Source organism: Rutilus rutilus (assembly GCF_951802725.1).
Source record: "Rutilus rutilus genome assembly, chromosome: 14".
In the NCBI taxonomy this organism is placed as follows: Eukaryota; Metazoa; Chordata; class Actinopteri; order Cypriniformes; family Leuciscidae; genus Rutilus; species Rutilus rutilus.
In genome coordinates, this window is record NC_140219.1 from 5,280,818 (window position 1) to 5,308,007 (window position 27,190).

Below are 27,190 nucleotides of genomic sequence, written 5' to 3' on the forward strand. Positions count from 1 at the left end.
TTGAAGAAAGTCGGTAACCACACGACTGATGGACCCCATTGACTTCCATAGTAGGAAAAAAAAATACTATGGAAGTCAATGGGGACCAGCAACTGTTTAATTACCAACCTTCTTTAAAATATCTTCTTTTGTGTTTAGCAGAAGAAAGAAAGTCATACAGGTTTGGAACAACATGAGGGTGAGTAAATGATGACAGCGTTTTCATTTTTGGGTGAACTATCCCTTTAAGTCATTTTGCGTCACAGGTAAATGGATCTGATATTAAGTATTCCTTTCTGAAAAAATATCAACATCAAAATGAAGTGAGTTTATGCTTATAAATATTAGTAAATATCTTCCATTTGGGTCAGAGAAATAAACTTAATTCAAAGTGAAAAGATTATTTTTCTGAACCAACTGACCGATATTTCGGAAACACTTTACAATAAAGTCTCATTATTAACATGAATTAATAACATGAACTAACAATGAAAAATAGATTTTTTTATAGCATTTATGCATTAATGATAATACAACTTTTGATCTTTAAAATACAGTAGTAAATGTTGAGATGTACTAAGAAAGATTAAAACACGTTGTAGAAGTATTGTTCATTTTTATGTTTAATGAAACCTTATTGTAAAGTGTTACCGATATTTTTTTAAGCAAACACTTTTCTTCTCAAGTAAACGCATCTTGATTTAAGAATATTTGTACTTGTAAACAAGACAAAAATACTGAGGAAAATCATTTTTGCAGTGTAAATGCGCAGATTAACATGAAATGAAACTTGTCTACCTTTCATTCTACGTTACAGGAAAAGGCAAACGGTTAGTTTTTCTTCCTGAAATGGTTTCTGTCGTTGTTTTCCTCGCTATTTTTAAAGCTTTTTAGGGTTGTCGGTTAATGCGTTTAACCTTTGACCCGCAGCTATCTGAAGAAACAAGACGACATTATTGCACCAACAGTGTCAATATTTCCCCCGTTGGAGACGTGAATCTGTCCTCCAAACCTCCGCTGACCTCGCGCTATCACTCCAAACCCCCGTAATCATTGCGGGAAGCAATAAAACACTGTGTTTTCCTACAAGGATTGAGTAAGAACTAGAGCAGATGAATGATTTCATATCTGACCTTTGACCTCCACTGATTGACGTCCTGCATGAAACCCGTGCTGACATTAGGAGAGGTATACGTGTGATGCAGATGCACATCATGTTTGTTTGTTTGTGAGTTTTTCAGTGATTGCAAAAGTATAAAGTGGAAGTGAAACATGCAGCGTTTGCAAATGCAATGCGTGTTAAACGCTGAACACGATGCTTTCCAACCCTGGCGACCGAGAAGTTCAAGTAACGGAAAAAAAAGACACACGTTTACCAAAAAAAAAAAAGGCACGCCAAACAAATCCAAGGTTTGGAGTTTTCCACTCGAGCACTTGGCAGAGAAGTGAAACCGGTTCACTCTTAATCTTAGCAGACAAAGTGTACTAGATTTCATTGAAGCAGAGCAACGAAATCAGAGCCGGGACTGTGTTTGAGAACCACGGAAGCTTGTTTTTGCCACAGAATATAAAAAAAGATCACAATTAGGACTTTTTTCCCTCATAAACTTGGAATTGCGAGAGAAAAAGTCTAAATTTTGTGATCTAAACCCACAATTAACTCGCTTTTATTTCGCTTTTAAACTTTTATTTGTATTATTCTGTGACGGAAACCAGCTTCCACAGATCAGATGAATGAATGATGCGTACATGCGTGTGTGTGTCCTCAGCAGAACTGGTAGTTGTTGGCATTCATAAGTGGCTGATCTTCTTCTTCCGGGTCACATGATGTCTCGTTTGACTCCTCTTCATGCTTCACGGGGTCACATGACTCTGGTTCTTGGTCACTGTGCTCTTCAGACTGCACATTTTGGTACTCTGTCTCCTGTGAAGGATTATGGAAATAATTACAGAATGTGACTGGTTCATTACTCACAAACACTGGAAAAAACATGCTATTTTAACTGCGGGATGGACTGTGCACAGTATGCGGTTTTACTGTATGCGTGGATGGACTACATTTTTGAGATACCGTATCCCACAATTCAATGCGCTTGAAGTGATGTCAACCTCAATTTTTAACATCCCATTTCATGATTTGATCAGACTAACAAAAGTTCAGGGATTATTTTTGCAGAAAATTTTAAAATGTGAAATATGCTAAATTAAAATGCAAAAGTTGTAATATGCAAAACACAAAATTGAAATGCATAAGGTGATGCAGTGTTATTTTAATATCATTGACACACCATTATAGTTTTTTTATACATATTTTGAAAGCATTATTATTTTTGTATATTCCACTTTCACTTTAATTTTAAAGTTTATATATATATATATACACACACATTTCTATTTCAGTTATTAATCATTTTTGTACATCAAGTTAAACTAAATGAAAATGAGAAATGTTGTCTTGGCTACTAGCTGAAATAAAAACCATTTTTACATTATATTTCAGTTAATGTTTATTTAATTTCAAGTAACGAAACGAAAATGTTTCTAAAATTTAGTTTTAATTTTAAATGTAAAACACAAAATTTAAATGTATGCTCTGAAATGTGATTCGACCGTTAAGTGTTGTACAGTTTCACTATTAAAAAAACAATAGGCCATATTTTAATGTAAAAAAAGTGAGGCCTTTCATAACTTGAATGTGTGTCATTTGCTTCTAGTTATTGAAGCCGAAAAGATACACTTGCTTATGCTGCTCGATGCTGTTAACTGGTATTCCTACTATTTTATTTATTATCCAAATAGCTATCCGGTTTATTAATTCTTCCAGTTATTCACCTATAGGGGCGGATAATGAGTATCTAATGTGTTGATCGCAGTTTACCTGTGCGTCAGGTGTGTCTCCCAGCATCCTCTCGATCAGCTGACCGATCTTACTGAACGTTGGTCTCTCAGAGGCTTCCAGGTTCCAGCACATCTTCATGATGGTGTACCTGCACACAACATCATGTGCTTCATCATCACAGAACCTGTCGTCTGAATCACATTTACCACAAAACCACAAGATGAAATGTGACCCTGGACAACAAAACCAGTCACATGGGTACATTTTTTGAAATTGAGATGTATGCATCATATGAAAGCTGAATAAATAAACTTTTCATTGATGTAAGGTAAATATAAAATAAAATTTCAACTTTTTATCTCATAATTTTGACTTTACCTTATAATTGTCTTTTTATGTAATAATTGTGAAATTAAAAGTCAAAATTATACCTTAGTATGTAATTTTCAAATGTTCATGTCATAATTAAGATTCACTAAAGCATTGGTTTTCCTTTTGTGGCAGGAATGGGCTTCCATTCTTCAAAAGTGTTTATAAGCAATAAAAATAAGTTTAAGTTTTTTCCACCCTAATGGTCATATTATTTTATTTTACTGAAGCTTTATTTCAGTTGTAATAGTTTTAGTTCCAGTAAGAACACTGACAGTGAAGCAGAGTAAAGACACACGGCGTGGATGAAGACGAGAGGACGAGCATGAAATGTGTGGAAAATCAAAGGCTTGCAGTCGCATCATGTGTTTAACACACAGAACTAAAGATCCGTGCAGGACGACACAAACAGGAGCCGAGACGCAGGAGCCACTCGTGGAAAATTTCACATTTTCTTTTTCTATTTTTGTGCTTTATTTTTAGTATTCATAGAGTCAATGAAAACAACATACATGATCAGTCAAAGACTTGGACACTCCTGTTATTTCACTGATATATCATTATAGTTTTTATTCATATTTTGAATTAGATTTTATTTGTACATTTTCTGTTTTGGTTTTAATTTTAATTCAAGTTTTGGTAATTTTACTGTGTGTTTTTGTCATTTTTTAAAAATATGTCTATGAAGTTTTTTTTATTAGATTTAGTTTTAGTTGTTGCAGTGCATCAAGTTAAACTGAATAAAAATATGAAACATTGCCTTGGAAACTAGCTGAAATAAAATAGGTTTTTTTTTGTTTCAAGAAAAAAAAAAAAAAAAAAAATTTTAATGGCTTTAGTTTTAGATCATGAAAACCCTGACTCGACTATTGATATTTAAAACATTTTCATCTGAATCTTCTTGATTAAATGCATGAAATTAGTTTTGGATACAAATATTGTAGTTATGAATGTCTATACAAAATTAAATATACACATATTCTCATTTAAGTGCTCCTCGTCATCACACACATTTAAAGCGCACATAATGTCTGCCACATAAGGTAATATCATGCTTTCGTAATTCATAATTATTACATAAAAAGTCGAAATTATGACATACTAACTCATAATTATGAGATAAGTCAAAATTACAAGATAAAGTAAAATGTATGACAATGTTGAAATTTTTACGTTAAAGTCATAATTACGACATAAAAAATATTTTTATGACAATCAACTACAACAATCAAAATGACGACATTAAAAGACAAAATAATAACAAGTCAAAATTGACATAAGTTGTAATTATTACAGAAAGACAATTATGACTTTATAATCTGATAAATTAAAACATTTAATCTGATAATTATGATTTAGTATGTCATAATTTCGACTTTCTCATAATTTCAACTTTTTGTCATTGTGATATAAGTCACAACTACTACTGTCATAATTTCAACTTTTTTATCTCATAATTATGACTTAATGTCATATTTTCGACTATTTATCTCATAATTTTGCTTTTGAATGGCATAAATATTACTTTTTTATGTCATAATTAAGATTTACTGAAGCATGCTTTTTTTTCTTTGTGGCGAAAGTGGGCTTCTGCACATATTCCTTCTTTAAAAGAGTTTAAACGTACGATGTAGATCTCACGTAGATGGTTGAAATCACTACGTCATTCCCAAATTTCATAGATTTGATGATTTATTATTATTGTAAATTGTGGGAAATGGTCATAATAAAGAATGAATATTTGTGTCTGATAATGAACATCTCACTCACATCTCTGGAGAGGCAAAGTCAGGTCTGGACATCTGATATCCACATTTGATCATTTTATAGAACTTGGAGTCCACCAGGACGTTGGGATACGGGCTCTTCCCTGCAGAAACATGCAGACGAGTCAAAATCTCACACCTGTGTGTGCAATGAGACTGGACATGATTTTAATATTAATCTATTATGCATTAAAGACGCCTGATGATGTTTTTTAGATTAGCAGGTGTACAGTACACTATGCAAAACTAAGTGAAAAACAGGTGTACACCATGTAAAACAAATCAGGTAAAAACAAGAAAGCTTTACCATTAGTAGTTCTCACACATTATAAATAAAGAAACAAACAGACAAACATGAGAGCATATGATTTTAAAACTGTAAGTATTTTTTTTTTTTACACATTTAAACCATTTTAGACACTGTTTAATAAGTGTATAGCTCAAACAGTAGAGCATGACGCTCGCAACGCCAAGATCATGGGTTCAATTCCCACTGAAATTAACAGGTATGAACTGATAACAATATATTCCATCAAAGCAGAAAAATATTTGGACGTGTACAGTTTTTGGTTCTCTGCAGCTCCCTTAATTAATGAAATTATTGGGTCAAAGTGACCCGGGAACATCATAATCGTAACTATTACTAATTATCATAACTAATTTGGTACGCACATTCCACAGCATATCAGAGTGTTGATATGCTGATGCCTGTTCATGACACTAAATGAGACCAAAAAAGGTCACCGAATATCAAGAAATAAATCATGGGTTAACCATTATTTCCATATGTGGGTCAAACTGACTATATAATAATAATAATAAAAAGAATAAGTTCTGTGTTCCTGTCTCACCCAGTGAAAAGATCTCCCACAGCAGGATCCCGTAAGACCAGACGTCACTCTGAACCGTATAAACACATTCGAAAATACTCTCTGGAGCCATCCACTTCACTGGAAGACGGGCCTAGACACACACACACACACACACACACACACACACACACACACACACATACATTAGTATTGATTTAAACTGAACTTGATTTGTAGGTCTATCACAGCGTTTGTGTTGTTTGTTCCCTCACGTTTCCTTTGACCACGTAGTTGGAGTCGTTCATGATGTCTCGAGCCAGTCCGAAATCACAGATCTTGGCCACTCGACTGTTGGTGAGGAGAACGTTTCTGGCCGCCACATCTCTGTGAATGCACTGTGAAGATTTACAGTCAATCCATCAGATCAACTGATTACCTGAAGATGCAATGTAAATTTTTTTTTGCATCTATTGTTTATGAACGTAACTTCCTCCAGATCTTCGAGCAGATCTCGTCGTTTATGAGGCTGCTGGTGGTTTTCTGTTTTTATTTTAGGGACTCACATTCTTAGCCGTGAGGAAGTCGAGTCCCTGCGCCACCTGATAGGAGAATCTGAGTAAGTCGTCCATGTCCACTGGCCACGAATCTTCTTCCTGAATCTCAGCAGAAGAACCTGGAGCGCAAGAGGAACCGCATGCATTTCAACAGTTTCTTCTTTCTAAAGTCAAAATTAAAATTATGTCCTGAACCCATTTCCCTTGTGTAACATGACACATTTGTGAAACATGATTTTATATAATTATATGTATAAAATATACATACATACAAAATATCAAATATTTATAATAAAAAGGAAATATATAAAAAAAAATCATAAATTACAACACAAGAACATAAAAAGTGCAAATACAAAAAAAGAATACAGTATATGGTGTCATACCAAACATCTGATATTCATTAAAGATTTGTATGTCTCTGTGATGTGAAAGTGGTTTGTGACTCACCCAGAACAGAGTTTGTGTTCGATGTGACCGGTTTCATGTCCAGATAGTTATCAGAGCATGTGCTGGAAATCCCACTGTCACTGTCATCGTCAAATAATCAACATTATCAAATGATGAACACAACAGCCACTACAACCACTGTTATTTTACGATCATTGAGATGCTTTTATGTTTTTTTTGTGTGTATTTTACATCCTAATTTTTAGTAACCTTGTTGTGTGTTTGTCATTTTTCTTAAATATGTTTATTCATCTTTATTCCAGTTTAATTATTTTAGTACATCAAGTTAAAGTAAATGAAAATGTCAAATGTTGCATAGCTGAAATAAAATAATTCGGTAGCACTTTACAATAAGGTTGCATTTGTTAACAGTAGTTAATGTATGTCTATATATTTTAATGGCATTTATCAATCTTTGGTAATGTTAGTAAAATAAAAATCCAGCAGTTCATTGTTTGTTCATGTTACTTCACACATATCACACATGTCACACAAATACTAGTAAATGTTGAAATTAACATTACAAATTAATAAATGCTGTAGTAGTATTGTTCATTCTTAATTTTAATATATATATATATATATATATATATATATATATATATATATATATATATATATATATATTTGATCTATTTATATATTTGTTTGATATATTTGTGTATGTTTATTTAACAGACCTTCTGATGAACATTCGATCAGTGTTCACATTCTTATAATCCATCGTTGGCTCTGGAAAGTTCGGAATCGTCATGACGAAGTTCAGGAAGTTCTCGGCTTTGCTACGCAGGAAGTTCAGAAGATCCCCATGACAGCAATACTCTGTGATCACCAGCACAGGACCTGTGAATGGACCGGATATGAACCAAAAATCAAAATCCATGACCAGTTTCCGATGGTTTTACATGGTTTCGAGCTAGGCAAATAGCTTTTGCTTTTGACATCTTGGTCAATTAGAGCTCTAAAAACCTATTTAAAACCATTTTTTTCCCCAGCCATGCACTCTCTTGAAAATAAAGACAACCTTTTAGGGTGTGTTCACACGTTGCATGTCTGTTTTGATTAAAACGAACCCTGGTTTGATTTTTCTCTGTTAGTGCAGTTCATTTGAATAAGTGTGAACGCTGCCACCTGAACCCTGGTGCCACCAAACAAGCGGACTGACACAGCTAAGATGAGTCTAGATCCGCTTCCAAACCAACTCTGGTGCGGTTCGAATGAAATATGAACGCAACATGGACCAAAGACATGTAAATGACCAAAAACAAGACATGATGTCACAAGATGTGACTCTAAAAAGGACATCTGCCCTAAGCATACCTATTTTTTCTCATCATAGTCGTGATGTTGCCCATCACAGTTCGGTTCAGGCGTCAGAACCGCGTCTCCTCGCAGCAGATCTTCGTTTGTGTGTGACAAACACACACATTTTCTCTCTTCTTCACGAGTTCAGCTGGTCAAAATACCATCATATGTAGGCTACACACATACAGCGAGCGCATTTAGCCCAGAACACATGAATGTTCGGTAAATTCCGTTGCGAAATATACCTTATAAAAGCCAATTAGGTTGTGAACATCTTTATCCCTTTAGGATCCGTGTCTTTAGGTTCGGTGTTAAAATGCCAATGTGAACACTAAGCGGACCAGGACTAAATTTTTTTTTTTTTTTGGTTGACGAGCGGCAAACGAACCGAATTACAAGTGTGAACACACCCTTAGTGATCAGTTCTTAAAAGAAGCATTTTTTCTTAGTGTCGAGAACATCACAATAATCTAAAGAACCCTTTTCCACTAATAAAGAACATTTAGTGCAATGCGAAGGTTGCATGGATGTGAAAGGTTCATCCGTGCTCATAAAGCAGGGTTATTTTCCCGAGCGAGCAGGATTGAGTCTTACCGCCGTGTGTGCAGGCGCCCAGCAGGTTTACGATGTACTTGTGCTGTCCCAGATGACTGAGGATCTTCAGCTCTGACATCAGAGCCTCCCGCTCGTCTCGATGAGCGCTGGCTGCTCCCAGCATGCAACACAACACAGTTCAATATACGCTTACTGGCTTTGTGAAATAGTTTTGTCAGAGAAACATGTTTACAACAAAAGTAATGTTGGACCAAAATGGGGTTTTCAGTGGCTGTTGCCAATTATCTGCAGATGGTAATGGTAATTACTGAACTGAATAGACATTATTCAGAGCAGCTCCATGACAGGTTATGAAAGCGAGGCTGTGAAAGATAGACTTGCTGTGTTTTCAATGGTATAAAGCAGAACGTTTTTTGTCTACTGAAACTTCTTGGAAAGATATCTTTTGCAGCAGAACAAGCCAAAAACACATTGAATAACAGTACAACCCAGTGAAGAGTATGTCTATCCCTCACAGCCTCGCTTTCATTCCCGTTAAAAAAATCCTGTTTGTTTCATAATTAAGGAACTTTGCAACATTAACACCGTTTTTGAACTGAACTGAATCAACATTGAGCTGAATAACGAGACCATTGTCTTCTGTAAAGCTGCTTTAGAGCTGGGTCAAATTTGTTACATAGTTAAGAAGCAATTTTGACACTGTTATTGAACTAAACTGAATGAACATTGAACTGACTTGAGACGAATAATGACATGCTCATCTTCTGTAGAGCTGCTTTACAGCGGAAATGAATTCGTTTCATACTTGATGAATTTTGCAACATTACCACAGTTATTTTTTTCTGTTCATTTCTGTGAAGAAAAAATAACTGTGGGAATGTTGCAAAATTCATCATTTTTGAATCAGTCGATTGAATCAATCTGTTTTTTAAAAATAATTCCTTCAGAATAATTAAACAGTTTAAATAGCCTGCAGCGATTAACATGTTGTCAGAGCCTCTAGTAAATGACATGTTATTTTGTTTAGTTGTCTGTTCAGAATCGTGATCTCTATTTGAAGCAAAAAAAAGGTGAATCGTGCAGCTTCAGAAAAGAAATGTGAAATTTAATAATCATACCATAGTATTACCACAGTACTAAATTACTAAAAACATAGTAACAATGTAGTACTCTTTGTAATTGTAATGTTTTCTGACCTTTCAGCATTTTCACAGCCACACGCATGACGTTGTCATCCTTCCCCAGGCCGTACGCCGTGGCCTCCACCACCTTCCCAAATGCTCCAGCGCCGAGAGTCTTCCCTGCACACACACACACACACACACACCACTTACAGCTCAATACATGAACAAACACTTTACGGTAACACTTTACAATAAGGTCTCATTTGTTAACATTAGTTAATGCATTAAGTCACATTACTTGAACTAACAATGTTTTAGTCAATTAAAATTGTTAACTAAGATTAATAAATGCTGTAGAAGTGTTGTTCATTCTTCATTCATGTTAACTAATAACTAATGTTAACAAATGATAATAAATAAATAAACAAACAAACAAATAAATAAAGGAAATAAAATGGCGTCAGAGAGAAAACTGTATCTGAATTCTGAAAAATGTCACATTATTAGACTTTTATGACTTAGAAAAGATAGTTGAGGTTTAATGGTGTCAAATGGAACGTCATGATATTCATAATTCAAAAGGCTGTCATATGAGAGTGTGTTGGACGTCAGTGACCCAGTACAGACCTAGTTTTAATTTGTCTCGAGGAAACTCCCATTTCTCATTGTATGGAAGTTGTGTCGGGTCTATGAAGGTGTAGTTGTTTCCATTTGTGGCTTCAATGATTTTCCAGCGGATCTCAAATCTGGGTTTCTAACAACAGAGAAGAGAGGCATAAACTAGAGTCCAGGGCTTCACACACATATAAACATGATACTGACGGGCAATTCAAAGTGCGTGAAATCAACAGGTCTCAAATCTTCAAAAGAACATGATGAATTGTTGATGAGACCAGGGATATGAATGAAGAGAGTCAGGAACAGTTTGATTCTGTGTTCGTTTTTTAAACAAAGCAAACTACTCTTGAAAATAAAACAATATAAACAACAGTATGTTTTACAAGAGAAAATACTATATTCTTTCAACTTCAAAATATCAAATTTAATTCAATGTTACTTGCTTGTTTCATTGTAATTAATTGTGAAATTTACAAGCAATTTCTGAATGAAAATTGTTTCGACAACAAATTGTCTATTCCTTAAAAATCTCTCATATATCTTCTGAATACTTGGGGAAGAATTATATCATTGCCAAAGAAAGAAAGCAGGACAGAATATTTTTTGCAAAACAAAAAATTTTTTGCAAAAGAAAGCAAAAAGAGCAAAAAAAAGAGCAAAAAAAAGAAAGCATGCAAGAAGAAAGAAAGGAATAAAAAAAGCGAAAGAAAGAGCGAAAAACTAAACGAAAAACAAAGAAAAGGCAAAAAAGCACAAAAAAGAGTGAAAGAAAGAAATTATATTTTTGCGAAAGAAAGAGCGAAAGACAAAGAAAAAAAAGAGTGAAAGAAAGACAAAGAAAAAAAGAGCAAAAGGCAGAAAGAAAGAAAAAAATAGAAAGAAAGAAAGAAAGATTATATTTGTGAAAAAGCGAAAGAAAGAGTGAAAGACGAGATAGAGTGAAATAAAGGAAAAGAAAGTAAAAGCAAAAAAGAAAAGAAAAAGCTAAAGTGAAAGACAGAAAGAGCAAACAGCACAGAAAGAGCGAAAGAGAGACAGCGAAAGACAGAAAGAAAGAAAGAAAGAAAGAAAGAAAGAAAGAAAGAAAGAAAGAAAGAAAGAAAGAAAGAAAGAAAGAAAGAAAGAAGAAAGCAAAGAAGCAAAGAAAGAGTGAAAAAAAGATTAACAATCTTTGTTTCAATAAGAGATAGTGGTTGTCAAACAATAAGACAACCAATGAAACCAAGCAGCAGAACTACAGTTTCCACTGAACTGAGCAGGATTGAGGAAGTGATCCTCTGAGGAAGTCTTTAGCAGGACGGCAGAGATCTTACACTCACTGAAGCTCACCTGTCTGTACAGGACGGCAGAGATCTTACACTCACTGAAGCTCACCTGTCTGTACAGGACGGCAGAGATCTTACACTCACTGAAGCTCACCTGTCTGTATTTGTAGAACATGAGAGCGAGCAGCAGTGCCAGGACCAGCATGGAGGCTCCACATCCGTACATCGCACTGATGAACAGCTGATCTGAGACCAGAACACACACACATCACCACTGAACCTGAGGAATCAGCCGGAACCTTCTAGAAACACACTTACCAGAGCCGTCCATGGAGAAGACGTCACTGCCCTGACCGGCCAGATTAAAGGCCACACACACCACAGTCATCCTGCGGTTCGGGCCCACGGTCAGCACACTCTCCACTCCCACCGAGCCGTACGGATCCTTCTGGACCTCCACCGTCTGAGTCTGGATCGGCTGGAGGTCTGTGGTGTTCTCTGGACAACTGTTCAACACAAACATCATCATCATCATCATCACAGGACTGGCACTAAAAGCTCTACAGGAGAGCTGCATTTGAAGAGCATCGAACATTACACCGCTTTAATAGACAACTAAACAAAATAACATGTCATTCACTGGAGGCTCTGGCAACATGTTAATCGCTGCAGGCTATTTAAACTGTTAAATCTGAATAAATTATTATTTAATAAACGCTGATTGAATAAATGTAATGTGATGCATATTTGTCAGTCAATATATATAGTTTTCTTGGCACTCAAAGCGCTTTACATAGAAGACGGGAATTTCCACAACCACCACCAATGAATGCAGTTCAAATAAAAGAAATCTTAAATTTAGGCAGCAAGTTTCACTTCTGTAATTGGATGCATTTCTGAGTTTCTTGTTGAAGATAACTAATGAATCATTCACAATAAAATCCCAAATGTAAATTTAGAAAGCAAAATGGCTTGATTTTGATATAACTCAACAGCTCATAACAGTGCCAGTGTTGTCAGACGTGTAATAAAGAGGCAAACACGCACGTGGTTCTGCTTCCTGCGCACTGGTACCAGAAGATACTGGGAGCTGGATATCCAGAAGATCTACATGTCAGAGTTGTGACATTCTCCCATCTCACCGTCGCTACAGGTTTCTCTGTCAAACAAAACGAGCTTGAATATCTCAGACGGCTTTGACTTGATTTCTTCACAGGAATGTTCTGGGTTCAATAATCTTCAGCTCCATCAGTAGCGTTGATTACACAGAAAATGATTTCATTCCTCATGTTGTTTTGTTTTTTTTGTGTGTTGCACTTGTGATTGAAGTAAATGGCCCAACTATACACTGCACTGGAAATACAGTCCTTGCCTGTGCAAAGTTATATGAAATACTCTGCCTGTCAAAAGTTTTGAATAATTAGAATAAGTCTCCTGATGCTCACCAAAGCTGACAGTTTTATTGCTTACCGAATTTATTTTAGTAAAAATGGGAATTTTGTGGACTATTATTTGAATTTAAAATAACTGTTTTGGATTTGAATACATTTTAAAATGCAATTTATTCCTGTGATCAAAGCTGAATTTTCAGCATCATTACTCCAGTCTTCAGTGTCACATGATCCTTCAGAAATCATTGTGCTAAAAAATGTATACAAAAAATCGTAATTATTCCAAACGTTTGACCGGTAGTGTATATTAACTCCTGCCAAGAGCATTTGCATGGACATATGAAATTGATTTTTTTTTACAGACAGAAAAATCAAAACAGTAAATACATTTGTGATTAAAAGCAAAAAAAAAAAAAAAAAAAAAAAAAAAAAAAAAGATTTAGACAAATTTACAGCTCAAATATTTAATTTACACACATTTTGAATTCATTCAAGTGCTTAAAATTAGTGCCTGTTTGGTAAAGTTTTACTTGGTACTGAATGGGGGATTTTTATTTATTTATAGGGCTGCCAACTCTCACGCATTGAGCGTGAGACTCACGCAATTGACACTTTTCACACACTCTCACGCCACCCATCCATTTTCTCACGCACAGAAAAATCGCGAAGCAAAGACACGGAGACCGACAGACTAGCCAGAGCAGGTTACTTATGATATAAAAAAATCTCAGCTCTCAGATTCTGTCAATTTTATTACGAAATTCAAACACTAAATACCGCTTGTAAATGTGACGCGACAGATACCTAGCGGCACGTGAACGATCATCTCTACTAGCTAATAGTAAATAAACACGAATGAACAACGTTGAAAGATAAAGTACAACTTACAGAAATGTATTTTCCTCATACATAATATCGATCAATCAGTGTTTTTCAACCGCGGAAAGGGTCAACTGAACAGCTGGAGAACAATTATGTCACTTAACATTTACCTCAGGAAATCCATTTAATGACCATAATATAGGCTAGCACGTTAGTTAAAATTAAGCTAGAAAAAGGAGCTATAGAGAGTATTTTGCTAAATATGTGTAGGCTACTATTACATATTTATTATATTTGTACTTATATCATTAAATAAGGTTGTTATTATAATAAAAAAATGCATTATATTTTATTTGAGTTATTTTTAATCTCTATATTTTAAGCTCTCTATATGTTTACAGCATTAGGTGAGATTTTTTTTTTCTTGAGAAAAATGTACGCCTATCTTGTGTAGGTCTGATTGAGTCAATATTGAATCAAATCAAAAGATCTGATTCTGAACTTTATTGTGAAATTTGTGTCAAGCAATAATAAAAAAAAACATAGCTTACCAGAAATTGTACCATGTAAACATTGTAACATGTTGTCACTAAATCTAATACAATTCTGTTTAGTTAATAAAATGTTTTGACAATCACAATACACTTATTGTGATGCAAGACTTTTTTTTACATACCCAATCCAATACGCCCCAACCTCCCCCCCCTCCATAATTCTCCCTCCGAGCTAACCTCAAAAGTTGGCAGCCCGATATATACACACACACTTGGATGATGTGCAGACATAAACAGACTAACTGTACTTACTGTACATTTTGATATCAAAAGTAATGGAGGCATTTTTCCTGCTGCTGGTCACATGGAGTGTGTAGCTGCCGATCTCCTGGAAGTTCAGTCTCCTGAGGAACAGCAGCGCCTCGTACCTACACATTCACAAACACTGAGCTCAATATATCCCAACAAAACACACATCACAGTCGGCCCATGAAGATGTCAATCTGGCATGTGTGAAAATTCATCTTGCTTGCAATGGTTGATATTTGCATTTGGCTATATATTGTCATTTACTCACTAAATGTGTGCTTTCTACTGACCTGTCGTTGTAGTTGTAAAACCTGTTCTCTGGGAGTGAGGCATTGTGGGACGTTGGGGTCTCCCACCGGTGTGAGGTCAGAGGAGGATACGCTTCGATCAGAACAGAAAGATCCACATCGTCCCCTTCCCTCACCTCGATGGACAGACCGCGGTGAGTGAGTTTAGAAGAGAGCTTCGGGGAGAGACGAATGTACGGCTCGTCTGTCACAAATCAAAAAGTGCTTTAATCGTTTTAAAAACACCAAACAACACCAACACCAACGTCTCGCCCTTATAGAAACGGCCATCTGGAGGGAAAAACAAGGCTTTCCTCCAGTGCCAGCCAGTTAGGTTTGCAGTGATATTAAAAGACCAGCATATGAACCCAGAATATAAACATGACGTGCAGTTTCTCATTAAGCGCCTTTCCATAGAAAACCATTATAAACGCTTAACCATTTGGCGTGTTGTTTACATTCTGGGCTCGTCTGCTCGCTAGTATATAGTATGCAACATCAATAAGCTGTATATTTTATCCTTTAATATCACTTTACATTAAAGGAACACGCCGACTTTTTGGGACTTTAGCTTATTCACCGTAAACCCCAGAGTTAGATAAGTCCATACATACCTTTTTTATCTCCGTGCGTGCCGTAACTCTGTCTGACGCACCCACCGCTAGCCTAGCTTAGCACAAAGACTGGAGGTAAATGGCTCCAGCTAGCATACTGCTCCCAATACGTGACAAAATAACGCCAACATTTTCCTATTTACATGTTGTGATTTGTATAGTCACAGCGTGTACAAATAACAAGGTCACATGAGACACAGCCAACCATATACATACTGGGAACTATATTCTCAGAAGGCGAAGCACTGCTACTTGGGCGGAGTGATTTGCTCGCAGCGCCTGAGAAGCCCCGTGGTGAGGAGCAGAGAGTTCGCTCAGAGTTGGAGTAAATCACTCCGCAGAAGTAGCAGTGCTTCGCCTTCTGAGAATATAGTTCCCAGTATGTATACGGTGAGAAGATGGCTGTGTCTCATGTGACCTTGTTATTTGTACACGCTGTGACTATACAAATCACAACATGTAAATAGGAAAATGTTGGCGTTATTTTGTCACATATTGGGAGCAGTATGCTAGCTGGAGCCATTTACCTCCAGTCTTTGTGCTAAGCTAGGCTAGCGGTGGGTGCGTCAGACAGAGTTACGGCAAGCACAGAGATGAAAAAGGGTATGTATGGACTTATCTAACTCTGGGGGATAAGGTGAATAAGCTAAAGTGCCAAAAAGTCGGCGTGTTCCTTTAAGGCACTTTCACGTTCAGCCTTTTAGAATGCAGGACTATTGAAATACTGCAGCTGGTGCTTTATATGGATCACAAGTGCCCAATACTGTTCACATATTTTTGTTTTTTTCTTTTCAGAGGTGATCTAAATATACAAAATTAAAAAATGAACCGGCCCGTGCTTCAGTTCTATGGATGTTGTGCCCTCCAGGTCTCTGTGTCAGTCACACGACTGAAAACTATGACATATCAAGCATGATTCTCACCCACGACCAGCAGTTGTGTGGTGGAGCTGTTGGCTCCGGCCTCGTTCTGGCCCGTACACGTGATGTTGCCAGAATCAGACAGCTGAACAGCCGGCATGTTGAGGATGCTCTCGATGGCCAAACGATCCCCCTGCATCTTTGATTTCTCTTCTGCTCGAGGCAGCTGCGAATGAGAACAACATTACTGGACTCTTTACATGCTTAAAGAAGTCTCTTCTGCTCACCGAGGCTTCATTTATTTGATCAAAATTACTGGCATTTTGTGAAATGTTTTCTATTAGAATATATTTTAAAATGTCATTTATTCCTGTGATCATAACATTTCTGATTATTATCAATGGTAAAGACAGTTGTGATGCTTCATTTTTGTGTGGAAACCAAGATAAAGCAAGATTTTTCAGGATTCTTTGATGACTAGAAAGTACAAAAGAACAGCATTTATTTAATATGGAAATATTGTGCAACATTATAAATGTCTTTACTGTCGCTTTTGAATAATACAATTGTTTCCCAAAAACGTGCCAGTTAAAACTGACTATTGGCTTTTTAGTCAATTGAAAGAGGCCTGATGTATTTCATTAAAAAAATATTTTACCCAGAATCAGGCACGAGTCCAGAGGTCAAAGGTCGTACCTTTCTGGTGGAGTGTGTCCATGTGACGTTGTAGTAAAAGTCTGGGTTATTTGTGGTGCAGATGATCTGTAAGCTCTCTCCCACCAGTTTCACATACTCGGTTCTCCTCAGGAACACGTACGGTGGAAAACGTAACCCTGATTAAAAAATACAGCAGAGATATTAAATGAGTAGCTTTCATTAACTTTGATATTTTGTTACAACTCTGATGTACTGAATGTTGCACATCAGGGATTCCCATACGCTTTTGCAATTTTGTGCAGATTAAGATGAAATTCTGATAGCTTTTACTGTAAATCAATGAAATATTTGTAACATTATAGCAGACTACATATATTTTTTTCAAATTATACATTTTACATTTATTTATTTATTTAAATTTTTTATGATTGAGTTAATCATTAGCTTTTTGTCAACTCAAAGTTGGGAAACCCTGTTTTACATTATTCATTCAGCAATAAGAATAAATTGACACATTTTGGAATTTTGTGCTTTTTTACAAGCTTTTCATCTTTGGAACAGTTTGTGAAATCACAAAATTCCAAAATGTATCAATTTATTCTTATTCTTAAAATCTGGAGCTAGCAAGATGTAATATTTTTGAAGTCATTTTACTTCTCAAATCAATGTATTGATATAAAAATAAATGTATATTGACATTTGGACTGAAAAACAATTTTTTACTTTTAATTATTATTATTTTTGATTTTTTTTGCTGAGTAAGCACAGCAGCTTAAATAAAACTCACTTTGCCTGATGTTTATTTTGAATATCTTTGACACTTTCTTAACCCCTCCAATTCTAGCGCTGCAAATGTAGTCGGCGGTGAATCCAGGCTGAACGTTGCGAATCAGGACACCTTTCCTGGGGTCAAAGGTCACGTTCATGCCGTAAGGTATCGCTGAGCCGTTCTCCATGCGGAAGGTGAAGTCCGTGGCGTCGGGGTCGGTCAGAAGACACGGGATCAACAGATCTTCACCTTCTTTACGCACAAATGGCTGAATGAAACCCGGTGAAGCGAAGAGATCTCGGGGATCTGTAACAACACAGATGCGGTTTCACATGTTATTGAACACTCAACTTCACCAGTGACCAGATCTTTAACCACTACACCACACCTACTCTTGTTTTCCATTACAAATATCCAAAAATCTGCCAATAATCTCGTTTTCCCTTTGAATTAAGTTTACTTTTCTGATCCCATTGGCAGATTTTTTCTCTTGTTTTAAGCATAAACTCACCTCATTTTGATACATTTTTCACAAAGCCAGACTTAATATCTTAAGTCATTTTGCTTCTCAAGTAAATGTGTCTTGATTTAAACTGAGATAGTTCACCCAAAAAATTTAAATTCTTTCATAATTTACTTAACCTCAAGTTGTTCTATATATGGTCAACTATACATTTTTCATGTTCATTTATAAAGTGTTAAGTTGAGAAGTAGAAATGAACTCACCCCTGACAAACACATGAACTGAAGACGACATATTTGAGTCATTTCCGTTCGAATAATTGCACTTGTATGTTCCTGTAAAATCCGCCGTGGCTTTTTCCACACGGAAACTCCGGATGTTTCCGACATCTTTGGAGAGGTAACGTTTGAATTTGGCCAGTCGGAGATGCCATGTCACCGGGCCGTCGCCCTCACAGATCAAATGAAGAGGAGAACCGGAGCTGAGAATCACATCAGATCCGGCCAGAGCGCCAGAGTTCAGTCTGATCCGAGGTTCAGACAAACCTGACAATCAAAACGCAGAAGAGAAACAATCAAACAATCAAAACACAGAAGAGAAACAATATTCAAAATGGAACAGTTTAATAAACCTCTTTGTTAAATCAAGCTTTTCAGGCTCATATTAGAGCTGAAGATCTTTGCCCGAACCCGACGGGACCCGACGGGTTTGGTCGGGTTCGGTCTTAATTTCTATTATTTTACACGGGCTCGGGCCGGGCTCGGGCTCGCGCTTCGGGTTGCGTGGTAAATGAGCGGTCAGGTGATGTGTCAGATTAGCGTGAAAATGGATCTTTCTTGAGGAGGTGAAATGGAGGCTGGTCTCTGGAGGACTTATTTTATTTCTTTGTTCCAACTTCCAAGTGGCCTCTAGCCTCCGTTAGTCATGAATAAATGATGTTAAAAAATGTATAAATTACTCCTTTTTTTTTTACGAAAGACAAAGCTGTGTGCGTGCGGCGCAGTCTCTTTTTTCCTTTCTCTCCCTTTTCCGCCGAGTGGTGCGTGTGCCGGCTCGCGGTGTGAAGCGCGTGTCCGCGCTATTCTCCGACACTCTTATCACTGCTGATAGACGGCCTTTTGGACAGTCGGGCTGTAAACGGGTTCGGGCTTTTAAAAAGCTGTCAATCAAAATGTACTTGTCGGGCTCGGGCCTTTTCGGGCCGAACTTTTAAGGCCCGATTACAGCTCTAGCTCATATAGTATGATAGCTTGTAATGTAAATCAGTGAGATCTTTATAACAGAATAACCAACTACCGACATAAACTCATATAAATATCAGTCGTCACTCTATATCTCCAATAATGAGTACTATCACTCAGACGACAGAAGGCATGCAGTAGATCATGTGCAACAAGTTTATCAGCAAAGTTTTGATCATTTAGAGGCCTTAGAAATGTGTGTATCAAATATGGCTCTTTAGAGTTTCAAGTTTGTTTCAGATGTTACTCCAAACACCCTTAGAAGAGAAATAAGATTTATACATTTAGATCTATAGAAATAAACAGCCGGGAGCTTCTCTCATCATATTGCAACAATGGATGTTTCATGACTCACATTAATGACGTTTCCTGAGTCTGACCTCTCATTAACCCAGATGTCCTTAAACTTCAAACGGATTACTCAAACTCCTCCATCTGACAAACCCCATCAAACATTACAACTTCAGACTCTCAGTTCAGATTCCCACAACTAAATAATGACTCTTTTGAACAAGAACTCATATTTGATAAAACTCCCATCAATGATTCAGTTCCTGTTTATTTCTGTGAAGCTGAAACAATGTCTACAGAAATAAATAAAGGTGACTTGATTTGACTTTAGCACAAGGCGAGTGTACTGCATACTGCACACTATATACTGCATACTGGTTTTTATATAGTATGTGAAACAGTATAGAGCTGTAGAAGTGTTTTATTCTCTAAAATTTCTTCTAGATTCACCTTAAATGAAACCACAAACCTACAAGTGTAAATCAACTATATGTATATATCCTGGTTTACAAAACTCCCCAATAACATTTTAGTTTAGGGTCCAATTCTCACTATTAACTAGTTGCTTATTAGCATTTAGTATTATTAGGTTATTGACTGTTTATTAGTAGGTATAAAGCACATATTAATGCCTTATTCTGCATGATCATATTCTACATACCTTAAAATCTCAATACCTAAACTTAACAACTACCTTACTACCTATTATAAGCAGTAATTAGGAGTTTACTGAGGCAAAAATCATAGTTAATAATTAGTTAATAGTGAGAATTGGACCGTAATCTAAAGTGTGACCAAATTCTGGTTTAAAATTGTCAGATTATGACATGTTTCTCGACAAGCATCATTCCTGCTCTCTGTACTGCAGATCTCTCTTGAAACGCTGATGGTCATATCGATAAGAAAAGGTTCATGTGAATGTGTTGATATGAGGGGCGAAGTAATGAGGAGAGAAATGAAAGCAGTGTGTGTGTGTGTTCAGTGAGAGAACATGATGAAGAGTCGTGATCCGCACTGCGCAATCAGCCTCAAACATCCCGATCCTTCTCTCACTTCTGCTTTCCTCATTGACGCTCACGCATGAACTGGAATGTTAAAGGTCTAACAATAAAACACGTCTCTTTCCGTCATTTAATGGGACGAGCCTTTTGTTTGTGTTGTGTGTGTTTTATTCAAACTCATTTCAATGAGAATTTAAGCATCTGCGTCTTCTTGAAAAAACCAGTTGTTTTGGATATCAATGCAAAAATTAATGTTCTTACTCAGTTTTTTTCTTGTCTTGTTTTCTAGCGCAAATGTGACCCTGGACCACAAAACCAGTCACCAGTCGCACGGGTTATTTGTGGCAATAGCCAACCATACATTGTATGGGTCAAAATTATTGATTTTTCTTTTATGCCAAAAATCATTGGGATATTCAGTAAAGATCATGTCCCATAAAGATATTTTATAAATTTCAAACCGTAAATGTATAAACCATTTATTTTCGTGAGTGAATGCAGCACAATTGTGAACATAAATGGACAACTTTAAAGGAGATTTTCTCAATGTTTCGATGTTTTTGCACCCTCAGATTCCAGATTTACAAATAGTCGTATCTCGACCAAATATTGTCCAATCCTAACAAACCATACACCAGTGGAAAGCTTATTTATTCAACTTTCATATGATGCATACATCTCAATTGCAAAAAAAAAATGAACCATGTGACTGGTTTTGTGGTCCTGGGTCACAAATATCAAAACAGTTTGAATCAAGATAAATTTACTTGAGATGCACAATGCCTTCAGATATACACTCTTAAAACGGATGTGTTAAAAACAACACAACCTGTGTTATATCTTAACACACCTGTGTGTCTAGTTAAGGACAACACATTTTGTGTTACTTTTAACTCAACCAGTGTGTTATTGTTCTTAACACAGGGAGTGTGTTGAAACCTTTTACACACTAATGTGTTATAGTTACACAACTTGTGTCAGATATGTGTCACATGTGACTGTAGTCGGTGTGTATTTGCCAGAGTGCCTGTGTTTTTACAACTGAGTGTCTGGATGAACACTGAAACGTATTGTTAACTTGTGTTTATGGAGTCCAGTGACATTTAATAAAGAGTTTGTTTGAACATTTGGATGGTTTAGACATCATGAATCTACATAGACAAGCTCTTATTGAGAATTAACTGAGGTTTAGATGTTGATGTTTCACTGAATGTTTTATTTGAAGTCACCAGAATCGTGATTAATGGCTCCTTTATTTGAGCTCTTGACCCTTTACTCTTCTTTTAGTTTTTCTCTGGCTGCTTTAACTGTATTTTAATAAAATAGGCCTACATTTGTTATGGTGAGAGAAAATATGATCAGATGTTTCTTGATGATGTCATAATCAACAAGTGCTGATCTGATCAAGTCTTTGAGTATATGGATGGTGTGCATTTAATTTATTTATTTGCTAGTTATAACAATCTTGTGACACTACATCATGCTATCCAACATAATAAAAAATGTTTTCTAAAAATTTTAATCTGCAGCAGAAACTAGACAAATACAGACATCAAGAATCAGCGTATGAATCTCAACAATGGTGATAAACAAAAAGCTCCATGCCGCAATGCATGCTGGGAGTCATGGATGAGATTTGTACTATGGTGGCACCCAGCATGCATTGCGGCATGAAGCTTTATGTTTGTCACCATTGTTGAGATTCATACGCTGATTCTTGATGTCTGCTTGATACCATAGACTGTAAAGTCCTGTATGCACTGTACATTTAAAAACTAATTTTAAACTAATTGTAATATGCTAATCCTTTTAAAAGTCATATTTTAAATATTACATTAATCTTATAAATATTGAACTCTTGCTGAGCTTAACAACACTACATATCCATGGTGATAATATTATCATCTAAACATATTTTTCTCATGATTATTTCTGCTGTTTCAAATGTGTTAAAATAAATACACATTTACAGCAATCACAGAAGACTAATGTTAAAGAGTTAAAGGTCAAGAGCCCAAATAAAGCTGACACTAATCACGATTCTGGTGACTTTAAATGAAACATTCAATGAATCGTCAACACCAAAACCTGTTAATTCTCAATAAGAGCTTCTGTAGAGTCTGACAGAAATAAAGTTAATCTGGTTATTAATAACACGTGAAAGCAGCATTTGAAAAAGACATTGAAAAAGAGGCATGATGTGATTGGCTGCCAAAAAACACCCGTTAATCTTTAAGTTTTCATGAATTAAGATTTAATTTATTTATTTGAATGTATTGCTTTATTTATTTTAGAGCATTTTATGGGATACCATATACAATATACCTATACTTTTTTTTCATAAACACAAACTCTCCTCCATCCAGTGCTATTCTATCCAGAGTTACACTTGAACACACATTGTGTGTTAAAAATATACACAACATGTGTCAAAATACCATCAACACATGCTGTGTGTTGTTTTTTAACACATCTCTTTTTAGAGTGTAAGGTGCTAAGTTCACACTCTCAGAAATAAAGGTTTCAAAAGGGTGTTTTCGCAGAGATGCCATTGAAGAAAAACTTTTGGTTCCCCAAAGAATCTTTAGTTGAAATGTTCTAAAAAAGACATTTTAGTAATCTGAAGAATCTTTTGTTGAATAGAAAGATTCCATGGATGTTAACGTTTTTTCATAGAACAATCAATGTCAATAAAGAACCATTATTTTTAAGAGTTTATGCTTAAAACAAGAACAAATATCTGCCAATAGGGTAAGAAAAATAATTGTTAATTCAAAGGGAAAACACTACATTTGTTCTTAATCATAAACCTCATTTAATTTTGATTAATTATATATATACTGTATATATTTTTGCATCCCAAGTAAATTGATCTTGATTTAAGAATGTTTTTGAATATTTGTACAGGGAAGAAAATAAAAAATACTGAGTAAGTGCACACTTTAGTCTAATTCTCAAAAGCTACAGTAAACCAAAGTCCATCAGCGCTGGTCACATGACACGATAAACAGAGTCAATCCATAGACAACATTTCAAATCCACCTCAGAACCGATTTCATCCACAATTGTGTATGAAACACTGAGACACAAGAACCAGATCAAGAACCGGTTCACATCAATACAAAAACAAACCAAGAATCTTGGAAAACGATCTTTTCATCGTCCTGAAGATTTAATGCAGATCTATCTCAGTTCTGTCTCATTTCATCAAATTTGTCTCAGATGTTTCTATTAAAAATGCTTATAAGAAACAAACACGAGTCTAAAGCATGAGTATAAGAGATATTAAATGAATGGAGAAAGCATATCAGATCAATTGATGAGGAATGTATGAGGTCATATTATGACTTCTGAATACAGAGTTTGGCATATTTGAGCAGAGTTTGAGACATTTTTCAGATCTCTTCTGAAACTAATGTGAGATTACTATGACTTTTGACAGGAGAAACATCTGAGAATTAAGAGAAATAATAGAATATATATATAAAAAAATTTTTTTACAGTAATGTAAATGTTGAGAGTCTTACCCTGGGCTCGGCCGAACAGGATCCCACAGACGAACAGGACCGCAAACATCTCAGAGCGGCTCCTGTTCAACAGTTTATCAGTCTTCAGTGTCTCAGAGGAAATAAGGACTGATCCTTCGGTCCGTCAACACAGACTTCTCATTTCTGTCTGACAGGATATGACAACTGAGGGAAATTAGCTGACTGAGCAATGATCCTTAGAAACAGTATTACAAATAAACATTTTGTGGAGATAAAGTCTATTGGTGTGCACAAAAACGACGTTGATATTGAGAACGAAGTTCTTGCTCAGAATGTTTGTCTTGGTTTCCAGTACAAATATCTAAACATTCTTAGAATAAAGATGCATTTATTTGAGAAGCAAAATAACTTACGATTTTAAGCATTATTTTCTAAAAAATGTGCCAAATTTTAGTACGTTTATGGTTAAAACAATTCTAAAATATCTGCAAATGGGGTCAAAAAAATTAACTTAATTCAAAGGGACCTCATTGGCAGATATTTTACATTTGTTTTAAAGAGGCTACATGCGATTTTCTGAAATTTAAACTCGCGACTGACACCTGTGGCCAAAAAACGGAACTGCTCTTCCTTTCTGCTTGCTCTCGTACGTGCACACTTCACAAGTCATCCGCTGCAAAGAAGTCAACATTATGTTTACAGAGGTAAGAACAGTCAAATACATATATTGTTTGAGAAACTAAGTTTGTTTGCTGACTAGCGGTGGTGGCAGAGTGATCTGAAACGTTTAACATGAACGCGCCTGACGTCACATCCGCAGACAGCGCGCGAAAAATCCGACCCGACAGAAAATAGGAAAAATAGGATACAGGCTTATACAGTACCAGTCAAAAGTTTGGAAACATTACTATTTTTAATGTTTTTGAAAGAAGTCTCTTATGCTCATCAAGCCTGCAGTAAAAAAAAAACAAACAAAAAAACCCAGTAATATTATGAAATATTATTACAATTTAAAATAATGGTTCTCTTTTTTAATTTACTTTAAAATGTAATTTATTTTTGTGATGCAAAGCTGAATTTTCATCAGCAAGTACTCCAGTCTTTGGTGTCTTATGATCCTTCAGAAATCATTCTAATATGCTGATTTATGATCAATGTTGGAAACAGTTGTGCTGCTTAATATTTTTTTTATAACCTGAGATACTTTTTTCAGGATTATTTGATGAATAAAAAGTTAAAAAGAACTGTATTTATTTAGAATAGAAATCTTTTGTAACAATATACACTACCGTTCAAAAGTTTGGGAACAATAACTTTTTTTTTTTTAAGAAATTTGTACTTTAATTCAACAAGGATGCGTTAAATTGATAAAAGGTGATGGTAACGATTTATATTGTTAGAAATGTTTTTATTTTGAATAAATGCTGTTTTTATGAATAAATGCTGTTAACGTTTTACTCATCAATGAATCCTGAAAAAAGTATTCCAAAAAAATATATTAAACAGCACAACTGTTTCCATCATTGATAATAACTGAGTATCAAATCAGCATATTAGAATGATTTCTGAAGGATCATAAGACACCAAAGACTGGAGTATTTGCTGATGAAAATTCAGCTTTGCATCACAAAAATAAATTACATTTTAAAATATATTAAAAAAGAGAATCCATTATTTTAAATTGTAATAATATTTCATAATATTACTGTTTTTTTTTGTTTTTGTTTTTTTAACTGCAGGCTTGATGAGCATAAGAGACTTCTTTCAAAAACATTAAAAATAGTAATGTTTCCAAACTTTTGACTGGTACTGTAGGTGCACCCACTGTGAGCTGACAAGGTGTCAGTATGCTCATCAGGAGATGTTTGAGTCATAAATGGTCAAATAAAAAGGCTATTGGTACGTTTAGTTTGGGGAAAAAGTTGCATATAGCCTCTTTATGCATAAACTCACTAAATTTGGGTATTTTTCAGAAAATAATACTTAAATTCTTAAGTTATTTTGCTTCTCAAATAAATGCATCTTGATTTAAGAATGTTTAGATATTTGTACTGGAAAACAAGACAAGAATGATTTTTGCAGTTAAGAAGCAAAATGACAAGATAGGCCTATTAGGTCTTGCTTTCTGAAAAGATTGATCATATTGAATTGAGTTTATGCTTAAAAAACGTGGGTAAGAAATATACATTTAATTCAAAAGGAAAGCAAGTTTATTTTTCTCACCCAATGGACAGATATTTTTCTTGTTTTAAAATAAACTTAATCTTTTTATCACAAACTCACTTCATTTTGATAATTTTATCGGAAAACTCGACTTAATATCGTATCTGAAGAGTGTATCTTGATTTTAAGAACATTTAGATATTTTTACTGAAAAAGACAAAAGATTCTTTTTTTTTTTGCAGTGCAACAAAAAACAAAGGTTTGTTTACCTGAGTGTCAGTGAAGCTCTAAAGATCCAGATGAGAAGATCTTCATGAAACCTTCTGCTGTGTGTCCTTGTAATCTCCCGTCTGAAGCTCAAACTGAAGCTCGCCAGGGCCTGGAACGGTCACACTCCTCAAACCGGCAGCACTGCGGTACTCAACTGAAACGAATGCGGGTCCTGAACACTGAGAACTGCGGGAGTTATGGACGTCTGTCCGTGACCTCTTGAACAAAACCATCCAGTGTTCAGACAAGCCTCATGATCAGCACATCTGTGTTTACATGTGAAAAACAGGCCATCAACAGCTTCTTTTAATATCACATGAAGAAAGACTGCGGCTGTATTTGCCTGAGATGAGTGGATAATTGATTTTGCTCACTTTATGGCTTTTTTCTGTTGCTTTTGTTTGGACTACGAGGGTTCGAAGAAGGAAAAAGGC

The 27,190-nt window shown here is 35.6% G+C and overlaps 1 protein-coding gene across 1 annotated transcript; it reads right to left on the reverse strand.

Moving 5' to 3' along the window:
* Positions 1-207: 207 nt before the first annotated feature.
* Positions 208-26,838, reverse strand: csf1ra (colony stimulating factor 1 receptor, a). The gene is made up of 22 exons (XM_084430614.1): positions 26,756-26,838; positions 24,363-24,527; positions 18,566-18,847; positions 17,858-18,145; positions 17,110-17,246; positions 16,477-16,639; positions 14,943-15,144; positions 14,656-14,771; positions 12,684-12,795; positions 11,955-12,142; positions 11,791-11,882; positions 10,381-10,507; positions 9,826-9,930; positions 8,669-8,779; positions 7,450-7,612; positions 6,770-6,849; positions 6,329-6,438; positions 6,038-6,160; positions 5,805-5,916; positions 4,958-5,057; positions 2,858-2,966; positions 208-1,903 (listed from the first exon to the last, which is right to left on the reverse strand). Exons 2-22 carry the CDS (start codon positions 24,409-24,411, stop codon positions 1,745-1,747), a joined length of 2,928 nt encoding a protein of 975 aa, XP_084286740.1. The 5' UTR covers positions 24,412-24,527; positions 26,756-26,838; the 3' UTR covers positions 208-1,744.
* Between the last annotated feature and the right edge of the window lie 352 nt (positions 26,839-27,190).